This window comes from Acipenser ruthenus, chromosome 37 (genome assembly GCF_902713425.1).
Source record: "Acipenser ruthenus chromosome 37, fAciRut3.2 maternal haplotype, whole genome shotgun sequence".
Classification (NCBI taxonomy): Eukaryota; Metazoa; Chordata; class Actinopteri; order Acipenseriformes; family Acipenseridae; genus Acipenser; species Acipenser ruthenus.
In genome coordinates, this window is record NC_081225.1 from 2,378,965 (window position 1) to 2,393,676 (window position 14,712).

Here is a 14,712-nt window from a genome sequence, read left to right on the forward strand (position 1 = left end):
CTCGTTCTAATCAAGTCATGTGATAGCGTGACCTTTCAGTTCCTCCACGTGCTCTCTCTGCCACGTGATGTCATCAGAATGAGGAAGGCTCTTCAGTGCTGGCAGATTCTTCAGACAAGCTCAAAGCCATTTGAAGCTAAACACGATCTTATTTTTCTTTGGTTTTTCTTCTGTTTTTGTACTTGCAGGAAATTAAATGTCAAATTGCTAAAAAGGGTACCAGTGCCTTTACCATCATTAATTACACCGTGTAACAATTTTTTTTTTTTTTTTTTTTTGGTTCCTGGGTAGTAAGTGTTATTTCCTAATTGCTTATGCCTCAAAAGTATAGAAAATGGCTATTATTCCCCACAAACTTTGCTTTTGTGACCAGGACAGTGATATTTTGAAATTTACCTATTTTCCACAACATTCCAGATAGATTCAGTGCTGAGTAAACTTGGAGTAACTTCTAGAACTTATTGTCACCAAAGGGATCTAATTAAGAACTAGATTTTGAGACGAAATCGGGTTTAAACACTAGTTTAAAAAAAATTAATTTGGGGGTCATTTTAAAATGTGGTAAAGCCTTACGATCCTGTAATCAAAGTGTGTGTTTTGGGATAACCTCTGCATGTATTATTTATTTCTTAGCAGATGCCCTTATCCAGGGCAACTTACAATTGTTACAAGATATCACATTATTTTTACAAACAATTACCCATTTATACAGTTGGGTTTTTACTGGAGCAATCTAGATAAAGTACCTTGCTCAAGAGTACAGCAGCAGTGTCCCCCACCTGGGATTGAACCCACGACCCTCCGGTCAAGAGTCCAGAGCCCTAACCACTACTCCACACTGCTGCCCAGTGTGATGGCTGTCAGAACCATATCATTCTGTAATTTTTCCTTCTCTAGTTGCTGCATACTGTATGTATTTCTTGCATGACTTGTTATAAAGTGTAGACAACTTGCAATACCCAGTCAAACCACTAGATGGTGCTCAATCCAAAGTTGTATTTTTAAAAATCTAATGGTACAGTACATTTCCTTCCAGTCTTTACAGGGATGGAAATAAGACTCCCATTGCATAGCAGTTTGATCCATTCCTGGTTTTACTACGAATTTAATAAGACACACCTGAGCTTGTTACCTATACACACTATGACTAATCAAGCTCATAATAAAACCTGGAATGGATCAAACCGCTATGCAGAAGGAAGCTTATTTCCATCCCTGCTTTATATTGGTTACATTGGTTGTGCTCCGCTCAGAAAAAAAGTGCCAACGAATTTAGCTTTAAATTATTTGTTTATTTAGCAGACGCCTTTATTAAAGGTGACTTACAGAGACTATAGTGTGTGAACTATTCATCAGCTGCAGAGTCGCTTACAACAGCGTCTCACCCGAAGGAGCACAAGGAGGTTAAGTGACTTGCTCAGGGTCACACAATGAGTCAGTGAGTGAGCTGGGATTTGAACCGGGGACCTCCTGGTTACAAGCTCATTTCTTTAACCACCGGATCTCCTATCTTAAAGGGTAACTGTAACATTTTGACCACCCCTCTCCCTTGTCCTGTTTTTTTTTTTTTTTTTTTAGCTGAAATAGATGCCATTCCTACGAATGAATGAATAAAAAGCAGGCGGTGAATGAAAGTGTTAGTGATACATTGTTGTACTGCCCCGGCCTCCCCTCTCTCATCCCTCCGGGATATTGCATGGTTTGCATTACTCTGCCTGTCTGCAATTAGCGCTCTGCGGCTTCACTGAGGGAATCCATACCGCTTCGCACCAACACGGAGCTCCGGCCCCTGTCTTGTGTGTGCTTGAAGGATGGCAGCTATTGATGCATTGCTCCGGTTTTTTTTAATAGCATGCTTTAGATTCTTACATATTGCTGTGGAAGAATGCGATGCTGATCACTGGAGGAGCGCATGCTCACCGCCTTCACGCGAGCCGCAACCGAATTACGTCATTTAATTTTTATCAGAGCTTCAGTTCCTCGCGCAGGGCCGACTCAAGCAATTTGGGGGGCCCCTGCCAAAAAAAAAGGGCGCCCCCTTTTTACATACATTATTACCAAAAAAAAAAGCTGTTTGTCTGCAGGTGTGTGCCAGTGTAGAGGCTCCTGAGGGAAGGGGGGCGTCTTTTTAAAAGGGGCAGTGAGGCGCCAGAGAATATTTTAAACACCGGGTTTTAAATTCACAACCTAGAACTATACATGAACATAATAAAACCCCCATTGCATGGCAATATGACTGCTATGTTTATGTATAGTTCTACATATTCAGGGAACATGAATCAAGCCACAGACAACACACATGTGGCACAAATAAACCTGCCCAATAAACGTCTGTTTTAAAACAAAAAATATCTGGAATCAGAATAGCTACACACTGCAAATCCAAAATTGTTCGTGAGATTTATGTTACGCAATTTTTCGACTGAAAAAAAATCACAAGCACTAATATTATCCCGCTGTTTTCCATAATTTTATAACACCGCACGATATTGATGTGGGGGTAATAGTACCGCTAATATGGTTCACGGTGCAACTACACTCGCTGTATGTGGTTATAATGTATTTGGTGTAAATTTACTCGGAGTCCTGCAATTTATAAAAAAATAAACCATTTCACGAAACGAACTCGGGGCAGGAAGAGCGCGCATTTCATTTGACTTTCCCACAGACTGACTTTAGATTCGTGACTGCATTGTTTCAAACGATACTCGTACACGCGCGGTGTATAGGAGGGGTAAAACACTGCTCCCATGCTTGTGTATTTCAAATCAAGAGCTAAAAAAAGAGGTTATTTTGGTATTTCCGCGCTTCACAGCTCCAGTATACACAGTCTTCTATTTTTACCCCGTACCGTTTGGAGTTGTGATAGCTTGACCTGCTGTCTGAATCTGCAGTTGTTCACGCACATCACCTACTGGCGTTTGAAACGGGGTAATCTTTTACACAAATTTACATTGCGCTTTATCATGCCATGGCATCTCAAAGCACTTCACAAAACAGCAAGAAAATAAACAGACGGCAGTGGCAGCAGCTTTAATTTCTCCTAGCCTGTAGCGTCCATAGAACCATGCCTCTCCCGTGTGCTTCAATTATTATTATTATTTATTTCTTAGCAGACGCCCTTATCCAGGGCGACTTACAATTGTTACAAGATATCACATTATTTTTACATACAATTACCCATTTATACAGTTGGGTTTTTACTGGAGCAATCTAGGTAAAGTACCTTGCTCAAGGGTACAGCAGCAGTGTCCCCCCACCTGGGATTGAACCCAAACCCTCCGGTTAAGTGTCCAGAGCCCTAACCACTACTCCACACTGCTACCCTCAATGGAACACCTGTATTCTGGGATTGTGCGTTTAGCGGCTAATAGCTATCAGCACACGACAGCGCTAATATTACGAGAGGAAAAAATGTTTTTTTTTAATCAGTTCGCCAGATATTTTGGACGTAGATATTTATGGAGTTACAGTAATTGCAGTCATTTTTTACAATGATGTATTTGATACAACCCTCCCGTGACACAAGTGAAACTGAAATCAAATCAGTTGGTCTGATCTCCATTCATGGTCTATATATTTGACACATTTTGTAAGTCAGTCGTGTCCGCCAGTGTAGTCTGTATGTAAGCTGCACATGTACATATGTGAATATGATGTCACTGCATGGTCCGGTTCGCGGACCGTACGATACAGCCTTAGCAACACAATCATCAACTCGGCTTATTTCTAATGCTTTCATATTTCTTAAAACCTAAAATAGAAAAAAACTTGTATTTTGCTATTATATAACTGGTCACTTTACGCTGTCACTGGATACATAAGCCCTCCTACGCTGCTGGCTACGCAAGCGTAAAACATAAACGCCAGGTATAATGTATTCGTGTGAATAAAGTATTTTAAATACTCATTTTAATTAGTGTGACCAGATTTCCAAAGCTCAAAACCGGGACACATTATTAAATAATTGATGAGACTAGTCATATAATTTATATATAGTTTTTTTTTTAAATAGTTATTTAAATAGCCATCCTCTTTTTAATAATGTATTATTTGTATTTTATTTATTTTTAAGTGCTTTCTAACGCCACACAATTTCAGTACACTCCCGAGTATATCTGTGGCTAAGTTTCACTGCCAATTGTATTGTTTTTATTGTTGGTAATTGTAGGATAATTTAATATAAACGAAATTAAACCGCATTGCAATAAGCATGTACGTGTATGCCTGTGTTAATCACTTTATATAAATAATGTTCTTGAGTACCCAAGTATTTTTTTGTTTAATTATTATTTAGTTTTCAACTTGCCAGTTATGTAAGATGCTGTTCATGTTATTTTGACAAAAGCTAGTCTAGAGTGAGTCGCGGTAAAGGAAGTGGCTAAAAACCGGGACTTTTTTAAGATTTTGAGGAACATGTCGGGACACCGGGACCTTTAATAGAAAACGGGGACTGTCCCAGCTAAACCTGGACATCCGGTCGCCCTAATTTTAATACATGTACAACAAAAACACGTGTCCTAACACCTACCGGTAAACTCTCCACTGCCGCCTTCGCGTTCATGAGAGCAGACTGAGCCAATCACGGTGGCACCAGGTCGGTCACGTGACCTAACTAGCTGCCGTGCTTTTAGGCAGGCAGTGTGAGCGCTAGATCAGATCACGGGGATGATTCATTTTCACTAAAAAAAATGATTTCACCTCCTGAAGCTTAGGGCCTCCGGGGGCTCCTCAACAACCGCCCCCCCCCCAACGGAGGTGGGGTTTGTGGGAGCCTAGAGCTGGCTCTGTCCTTGCATTGTCTGTGTAGTTCCCAGAGACATTTAGTTTTTTGGTCTACATGTTTCTTTGGAATATGAAGTAAACTACGTGCAAAATGTTGTATTCCTCGTTTCCTATGAGCAAAAAGGACCAAAAAGTCCAGCAGTTGTGTTTCATTGGTTCAATTAGATTTAGAGCAGGGTTGGAACAAAGACCAGGTGTGGTGGGGACAACTGAACGGACCCAGTGTGAACACAGCCTGTCATGGGAAGTTCTGCTCACAGGGCAGTGAAAGGCGTCCTGAAAAGATGAATGGATGGTGAAACCTCAGGGACGGGGGGACGGGCCCCCCCTCAGCCATACTGTGTTTCCGGCAGCCCTCTCTCGCTTCCCTCCCAGACTTAATTAAAATGAGAGAGCTAGAGGGAGGTATAGATCTCTCCACACAGCCCTGCCTGATGACACACTGCCGCCAGCCTCCGCTCACTCACACTCGGGGGGCCAGTTTGCTTCGCTTTCTGGTACTTTTTTTTACATTTTCTTTCTTTCTCTCTTTTTTTTCACCAGAAGCAAAATGCGACTTGTTCCTTTTAACAGTCGGTATGGGGAGAGAGAGAGAGGGAGAGAGGGAGAGGGGGAGAGGGAGAGAGAGGAAGAGAGGAGGAGAGAGAGGGAGAGAGGGAGAGGGGGGAGGGGGAGAGGGAGAGAGATTGGGAGACGGAGAGAGGAGGAGAGGGAGAGAGAGAGGGAGAGAGGGAGAGGGAGAGAGAGAGGGAGAGAGGGAGAGGGGGGAGGGAGGGGGAGAGAGAGAGGGAGGGAGAGGGGAGGGGGAGAGGGAGAGAGAGACCCCCCCAGCATACACACATTACACACTCCCACCCCAATGACGCAGCTAGGGAAATTTGGGAGGTGCAAATTCATTCCTTTGAAGATGAATTTCATCAGAAGTGACTTCATTTCCAATATTTAAATATTTTCAAAACGTTTGCTCCTCTCTTTAATTAACAAAATTCCACGTCACTCTGCGAGGCTTCGTGCTTCTCTGTTCTCCAGCCCCCCTGTGTAGAGCTCTCAGAATCACGTCTAACCCCCCAGTACAGCAGGTACACCCGAGTGTAACCATTAACCTGCTCCCTGGATGCAACAAACACCACATTTGTTCCACGTGGCATTTCTAGCTGATGCATCTCTTACATCCACTAGGGGCATTTATCATCTCTTTATTAACTGTTACTAACTAGCTTACTAAACAGAGTTTATTTTTTGGTTAATTGTTAGTTAATAAAGGCCAGCTAAAACAACAAAGATCATATTCCTAGTTTGGTAACGATGGTAAACTATTGAAAATGAATAGTATAACTATGGGGAAAGTGCGTGGGGAATTTGTTTAAGTGATCAACCATTTTATTATTATTATTATTTATTTCTTAGCAGACGCCCTTATCCAGGGCGACTTACAATTGTTACAAGATATCACATTATTTTTACATACAATTCCCATTTATACAGTTGGGTTTTTTTACTGGAGCAATCTAGGTAAAGTACCTTGCTCAAGGGTACAGCAGCAGTGTCCCCCCTACCTAGGATTGAACCCACAACCCTCCGGTCAAGAGTCCAGAGACCTAACCACTACTCCACACTGCTGCCCTACACTGCTGCTACATTTCTTGTGAGTTTTTCCTTTTGAAGTTGTGAATGAATCAGGCTCAGTGGTGGGCTGAACTCTGAATGTTGTTCCGTCTCAGACAGTCAGCACAGAGGCATTGAATTGATAAATACACAACATAGAAAAATAAGGAACAGAAACTGCAATATATTTTAAACCGCTCAGTCCAGAGGGCAACAGGATAGATGAATGCTCTGGAGAAGTTCACCACTGTATTTTTGCAGTTTTCTCCCATGCTTTCTCCATGGTTATACCATGCATTTACCAGAGTTTACCCTGGTTTGCCATGTATATTATTATAATTTACCATACCTCACTATTCTTTGCAATGCTTACCTGTGCGTCACCATGCTTTCACTGTGCTTTATTACACTTTGCTGTGCTTTTACTATGGGAAACTTTTATAAGGGTTACATGAGGTACATTGTAACTGTGCTTAATAACAGTGTAATAATGTGTAAGTACACATGTATTTGTAATGCTGTCTCCCTTGTTTGTTCCAACATGTTCCCCTTAGTCTCTGTGACAGAGAGAGAGAGAGAGAGAGAGAGAGAGAGAGACAGGAGGAGGGAGGGAGGGGGATATTAATGCGGTGTCCCTTGTTTGTTCCAACATGTTGCTGTGTTCCCCTTAGTGTCTGCGTGACATAGAGAGCGAGGAAGGGAGAGAGAGAGAGAGAGTCCTTCTTTTTATATTTTCATCATTTTCCTTTTTTTCTGGACATATAACCCTCCTACTTTTCGTTTTCTTCTCCTTCTGTTTTTTTTTGTTATTCCCCCCACGTTTTTCTGGGGTGGGGTAGGGGGGGGATAGCCGTGTTCTTGACTGGGAAAGGGGTGTCCCGTCTGCAATCCTGGGGCGTGAGTGCACAGTTTTGGGGAGCTGGGATGGTGGGCAGTGGCAGCTTTGAGTTCGAAGGCTTGCAGACCATAGGGATTGTGTGTCTGGTCTGCATGTTTCTGAAGCTCATGCATCTTCTGGGGCTAATCAACTTCACGGACGAAGGTAGGACAGTCAGAGAAGCAACATACGTCTTTAATATTACTTTACTGTCGTGGGTTTTTACAGCCATGGAAATAAGACTCCTATTGCAGAGCTGTTTTACCCATTCCAGGTTTTACTAGGAGCTTGATTAGCCGCAGCATATAGGTGATAAGCTCAGCTCAGTCTTATTAAACTCATAGTGAAACCAGGAATGGATCAAACTGCTGTGCAATGGGAGTCTTATTCCCATCTCTGTTTTGAAAGGTATTGGGTACACCACATGCCTCAAACAGAGCTCTGAGTGGTACAACTCTATAGAAAGAAATGAAGAAAGAACGTGTCGCATCTTCAGTGTGTTTCCTCCAGTCACTGAATTGTTTTCACTCCTTTATTTTGAAGAGAAGCAAAGGGGTCCCTGAATTATATGACTTGGCTTGATGAAACTTGTGGCAGCTATTTTGGAGCATTTTACAGCACTGGGCATTCCCCTTGGCTTATTAGTGTCCTGCAGCGGTACTGTTTCACCCTGTCTGGGGTTTGTGCTGCACCCAAGCCACGCTCTGTGTTTCTGTGTTCTTGTCTCCAAAGACACTGGGGCTGGTTTCAAAGCCCTTTCCTCCAAGTAGTCAATGACTTATTTGTTTCTTATTTTAAATTTAGAAATATGAAAACAGCAGTTTTTTTTCTCTCTCATCCTGTAACTTGAAAGGCAGGTTCCTGCGTTCCTGTCTCCACACAGACAGCAGTACAAGTGACCTGGAGCTGTTCTGTATTGTACTGTGTGGCCTGTGTGCTGAAACACATCTCTATGTCCATAGTCAAGTTTAGCACGGTATTGTTACACTTGCAGTTTCACCATGCATTTACCATAGTTTGCCCTGGTTTGCACGTTTATTAATATACTTTACCATACCTTGCCATTCTTTACAATGCTTTCCTATGCTTTACCATGCTTTCAGTGGGCTTTATTACACTTTACTGGGCTTTTACCGTGGGACACTTTTAGAAGGGTAACTCACATCTCACATACTTGCCAACATTTGGAAACTGTTCAGCGGGACGCTCGTCGAGGGGGGGGGGGGGGGGGGGTCGTATTCGCATCATACACATGGGAGGGGTCATACGCAAAAATTACTCGTTAACATATAATATACGTATCCCCGCCCCAACTCAACATGACAATCATGACATTAAAAATTGACACAATGAAACGTTCTTCCCTTTGTATAAGTTAGTGATCAGCAGGTGTGTCAGCCGCACGAAGAGCACAGCGTGTGGTTTTCACTAACTCTGCTGTAGAATAAATTATTATTTTTTTCTATGGGTAAATATCAGGACTTTCTTCCTATGCATGGGGACGCGGGACATTTGCTAGGAAATCGGGACTGTTGGCAAGCATGAACTCATGCTGTTCCTGTCCTCTTGTCTACACGCACACAGCAGTAAAAATGATGCTACAGGCAGAGGTCCAGATAAGCTGCGTATTTGTCGTTTTTAGGCATTAAAAATCTGAAATACGCACTAAATATAAATTTAATGCGTAAAACACGTATTGCAATTTTGCAGCACGGCTTGTCTGCTTCCCTCCCCTAAAACTTCCACTAAACAACTACATCTCCCAGAATACAATGTCTTCTGTTATTTGGGAACTGTACACAAGAAAAAACAACGGAACAAGCACGATCCGACCCAACCTCTGTTTAGACCTGTTGTCTTTTCAACCAATCACAGTAAGAATAGGAAAAATTCGAAGTTACGCAGGTTGAAGCGTAAACACCCCAGTCCAGCTACAAATCCAACTGGAACCGTCATCAGAGGCAACCGCTAAAAAAAAGGTGTCTATTAAACGAAGTATTTTATAAGTTATTAATGCATTTCCATATTTTATTTATCTGTATGGCTTTATATTGACGTTTTAACATTATTATTTATTTCTTAGCAGACGCCCTTATCCAGGGCGACTTACAATTGTTACAAGATATCACATTATACATTATACAGATTATTTAATTATTTTTTACATACAATTACCCATTTATACAGTTGGGTTTTTACTGGAGCAATCTAGGTAAAGTACCTTGCTCAAGGGTACAACAGCAGTGTCCCCCACTGGGGATTGAACCCACAACCCTCTGGTCAAGAGTCCAGAGCCCTAACCACTACTCCACACTGCTGCCACATGTTCCCTGAGTTTAAGAATTTAATGTTAAAATATACCTAACATAATTTTTGTTAACTCCAATATACCAGTCAAATCGTAGAGTGCCTAGCTATAGTTTTGAGTAACACAAACAGGTTTTGTTAGTCTGTTGTATCTTCTTTAGCAGCCTCAACTATCCCAGATATAATTCGGTCACTTTGTTTACCGTCAGGAGGCATAGACATACTTGGGACTAATTAGGAAGTGTACTGCTGATAAAAAAATGAAATAAATAAATAAATAAAAACGGTACCATGCAATCATAAGAGCTTTGCGTGTTACATGCTGTCAGATCAGGACAGGATGAGCTTGGGAGCTGCAGCATGCTGTTTCCATATTACTGCACACAATTAAAGGGGCCGTCACCAATTCCACACACATTTTCAACCAGTCTTGAATTGCAGGGGCCTTGATGCTCCAAAAGTCAGTTGTTGTTCTCGTTGATCTTGCCTTGCTGTGATCAGTGCTGAAATAAAACTCCTTCATTGCACTAATGGAGTACTTTATCAGACCCCACAAGCAGACCACTACTAGTCTAGCACATGCTTGATGCAAAATTGCACCAGAATGCACCATTTGAATCCGTTTTTTAAAAAATGTGGGGGGGGGGGAAGAGACACCCCCACACTCTCCCCCATCGACCCTACGCGCCACAATCACATCGGTGCCCCTCCTGCCTTGTAAGTGCCACATACCTTAAAACTAATTGGAACCCCTGAGTTATGCAGTAGTTCAGAGTAACATTGCAGTTAAAATGGAAGGCTCTTTTTTAATGCCTACCCCATTACCATTAAAGACCGTGCAGTATTTATTGAGATTACTCATGACTTCAAGGTAAGGTTGTATTTTACCCCCTGAAAATACATTTTACTCTCTCAGTGTTAATTAGAGGGTAAGTTACTCCCAGACCCAAAACGCTGGCTACAGTACTTGCAATTAAAATTACACTAAAAAGTAACCAGTAGCTCCACACATTAGCATGTGTACTCTGTTTATGCTACCAAGCAGAAATCGCAGGTACAAACACAGAAACACACTACAGAACGATTTCACAAACAAATGCTTTTTCACTCAAAGTGAAAATACAATTCGTCCATGTAACACACAACATGAGAATGATTCAGCTTGGAATAACTACAAATACAATTACGCAGATGTCAACAGCAATTCCAATTATATTACAATTGCAATGAATTACAAATGACACAATTCCTATTGTAATGGATCCCAGGTCTACCTACAGCTGTGCTGTATTGTACTGTGTCTGTGCTGAATCAGGTCCCTCTAACGTGCCCTGTTCTTGTCTCCTCACAGACAGCAGTGAAAGTGATCTGGAGCTGTCGACAGTGAGGCACCAGCCGGAGGGTCTGGATCAGCTGCAGGCGCAGACCAAATTCACCAAGAAGGAGCTGCAGTCTCTGTACAGGGGCTTCAAAAACGTGAGTGCGGACAAACGACCCGACAGAGTTAACCCAGACCGACTGTGCTGTGCTGCGCTGCACTGTCCTGTATGCCAGCTTTACACATGCTAGTCCCAGCCCCGACCCCTTGAGACCACAGTGTCAGTGATAAGAGAGTCTCTTACCACAAGACAGATATACCTAATGTAGTGCAGACATTCACGAGAGACTGGACAGACACACTCTGTTAGTGAGAATGTGTCATCTTATGGTTAGTGGTATTATACTTTGAGAGCTGGGTAAGCTGGCTATATTGTAACAGGCCTAACAGTGGATTAACCAAGTGAGTGAATTAGTGAATTATCCAACGGTGTATATCGAGGTGTCCAGGGAGTCTGTACAGCATAGGCTGATGTTTTAGGTCATTGCGGTGGACTCCCTTTGACTTCAGAGCAGACTCTCTTCCCATCCTCGCTCTCTCCCTCTCTCTGTCTCAATTCAATTCAATTCAAATAAAAAAAAGAGCTTTATTGGCATGACAAGTTTCACAGGTTTTGCCAAAGCATATATATTTAAAATAAAATACAAATATGAAAGAAACTGACATTTATAGAGCGTTTCTTATTTAACACGTATACACAGTGTGGAGGGTGGTTATTTATGTTGTGTCTCTAATTTTGTGGCAGGTTGTTATTTATTCAGCTGCTAGTTCAGCAGTGTCTCCAAATTCCCCTAAAACTGTTCTTAGTTTGGCCTCTCTGTCTAGCTGCAGAAAGTCTGGCACCTGGCTGGTGAATTGGGGGTATATTGGACAGTCCAGAGTGAAGTGTATTTCTGCTTCTATTTCCCAGGATATCTCTCTCTCTCTCTCTCTCTCTCTCTCTCTCTCTCTCTCTCTCTCTCTCTCTCTCTCTCATTCTCTCTCTCTCTCTCAATCTCTCTCTGTTGTTCTGTCTCTTTCTGTCTCTATCTTTCTGTATCTCTCTCTCTCTGTCTCCATCTCTGTTGCGCCCACTCTGTCTCTCTCTCTCTCCCTCCCTTTCTCCCTCCCCTCTCCCTCCCCTCTCTCTCTCTCCCTCCTCCCTCTCTCTCCCCCTGTCTGTCTCTCCCCCTCCCCCTCTCTCTCCCTCCCCCCTCTCTCTCTGTGTCTATCCTGCCCTCTCTCTCTCCCTCCCCCCCTCTCTCTCCCCTTGTCTGTCTCTCTCCCTCCCCCTCTCTCTCTCCCTCCCCCTCTCTCTCTGTCTCTATCCTGCCCCCTCTCTCCCCCTCCCCCCCTCTCTCTCTCCCTCCCCCTCTCTCCCCCCCCCTCTCTCTCCCCCCCTCTCTCTCACTCTCTCACTCTCTCTCACCTCCCTGTCTCTTTCCAGGAGTGCCCCAGTGGTCTGGTGGATGAGGAGACCTTCAAGATGATCTACTCTCAGTTCTTCCCACAAGGAGGTAAGCAGGATGGAGATGGATTGCATCACGGATGGGAGCAGCGAAGGGGAGGAAACTAATACGATGTCTATAAATGAGTGCGCGCAATAGCAATTGATGTGTTAGTAAGTGTCCTCTATTGATTCCAATACTCAAAAGTTACACATATTGCTAAACATTATCAATAGACTAGTTAGAAACAGAAATCCAGCAGTGATCGCTTACCCAATCTCTGGGAGTAGCATCGGACACGGTGATGATCACGCGGTCAGGAGAGGGTTCAGGTCTCAAATGCACCTCCGAGTGCCTGCTCTTTTATACAGTGTTTTACACACGCTTGCCTGCAAAGCTAGTTGCTAGCTGGCTTATGTCTGTGCGTCAGTAATATTTTGACCAGACCACTTGTTGCTGCACCAGCTCAGGTCAAGGTCATTTCTGCTCAGTTTATGGCCGCTTTCTCAGGCAATAAAACATCGTCCCCGGAGTTTGCACAGACAGTCTTACTTTGCACAGCTGCCCTCAGAATCTGAACAGAAATATTCTCATGAATCCTTTGCTATCGTCACAAAGGGGAGGGGAGCAGGAGGGGGAGGGTGGTAGAGGAGAGGAGAGGGGAGGGGGTATGGGAGAGGGGATGGGAAGGGTAGAGGGAGAGGGGAGGGGGGAGGGGATATGGGAGAGGAATTGGAGGGGGGGCAGGAGGGAAGAGGAGAGGGAGAGGGGGAGGGAGAGGGGATATGGGATGGGGGAGGGGGCAGGAGGGAAGAGGAAGAGGGAGAAGGGACATGGGATGGGAAGGGGATGGGGAGGGAAGGGGGATCATTTGGCCTTATCACACTCCAGATGATTTGTGAGGTGTTGGAGTCCCACTCTTTGGACACCCCTGTTGTATTATCTCCAGTATGGATAAAATATGCAGACTCTCTCACGAGCACACACACAGACACACACAGACACCACACGCACACAGACACACACAGACACACACACAGACACACACAGACACCACACGCACACAGACACACACACAGACACACACACAGACACACAGACACACACAGACACACACACACACACACACACACACAGACACACACACACAGACACACACACACACGCACACAGACACACACAGACACACACAGACACCACACGCACACAGACACACACAGACACACACACACAGACACACACACACACAGACACACACACGCACACAGTGTATTTTTAACTGCTGGCACCGCTAGTCAGTCCTGCAGATAAAAATGGATTCAAAAGAAATGCGTCTGCTTTATAAACAAAGTAGTGAAGGCCTGGCTAGTGCAATCTGTGCTGGATACAGGAACTTGATAACTTTATATAGAACTATAGAACACAAACACGCTTGTCCTCCCCTTGTCCTGTTCCAGTGTATTTCACTGTCCCGCCCATAACGATGAGACAACAGGGCTACTTCTAGAACAGAAGAAATGTTTCGGAATGAGAAAAGCCCATTCAACCCATCAAAGCCCGTCCCATGTTAGCACCCCACTCTCCTCTACTGGGGAGATCTCATTTAAAAGCACAGAATTTCGTCTTTTTTAATGTTCCCAGTGTTTTTAATCCTAGTGGGCTATTCTGTGCATTTCTAACTCTCTGTGTAAAAAAGTTCTTCCTCCCTTCTGTTCTAAACATACTTTTACTCCGCTTGCATTTATTCCCTCGTTCTTCTCTATCTGCCTTGTCGTGTCTTGGGTTCACTTCATCTAGACCATTTATTGATTTTGTAGATTTCAATCAAGTTCCCTCTTTCCCTTCTTTTTTCTAGGCTGAAAAGAACAATCTTCTTTAGCTTCTTTTGTATTTAATTTGACCGTCACAGCAGTTCGTCTTGACTAGCTGGGACCCATGTGTTCAGGGGGGAACGTACAAACAGTAACGCACTTCCTGTCTCCACAGACGCCACCACCTACGCCCACTTCCTGTTCAATGCCTTCGACATCGACAGGACCGGCTCCATCCGCTTCGAGGTGAGGGTCGGAGGGCAGTGATTGTTGTTGTTGTCTTTTTCAAATTTCTATTTATTTTTATTTTTTAATGAAGCTACCTCTCATGACACAGCCATGTTGTCATGTTCACAAAAAATAAATAAATATATATAAAGACCAAACATAACATGAATGACCTAAAATTCGTAGTTTTAGAAAAAATTAAACTAGACAACGCACAATATAGAAGACAAAAGGATAAATAAACCATTATTATTATTTATTTCTTAGCAGACGCCCTTATCCAGGGCGACTTAC

The 14,712-nt window shown here is 43.3% G+C and overlaps 1 protein-coding gene across 1 annotated transcript in view; it reads left to right on the forward strand.

The window, feature by feature from the left end:
- Nucleotides 1–14,457, forward strand: part of LOC131706750 (calsenilin-like) — an 84,464-nt gene extending 70,007 nt beyond the window's left edge. The window contains exons 3-5 of the mRNA XM_059008436.1: nucleotides 10,926–11,050; nucleotides 12,379–12,448; nucleotides 14,366–14,457. Of these exons, the coding sequence (XP_058864419.1) occupies nucleotides 10,926–11,050; nucleotides 12,379–12,448; nucleotides 14,366–14,457 (287 nt within the window). The remainder of the gene's footprint in view (nucleotides 1–10,925; nucleotides 11,051–12,378; nucleotides 12,449–14,365) is intronic.
- Nucleotides 14,458–14,712: the final 255 nt, after the last annotated feature.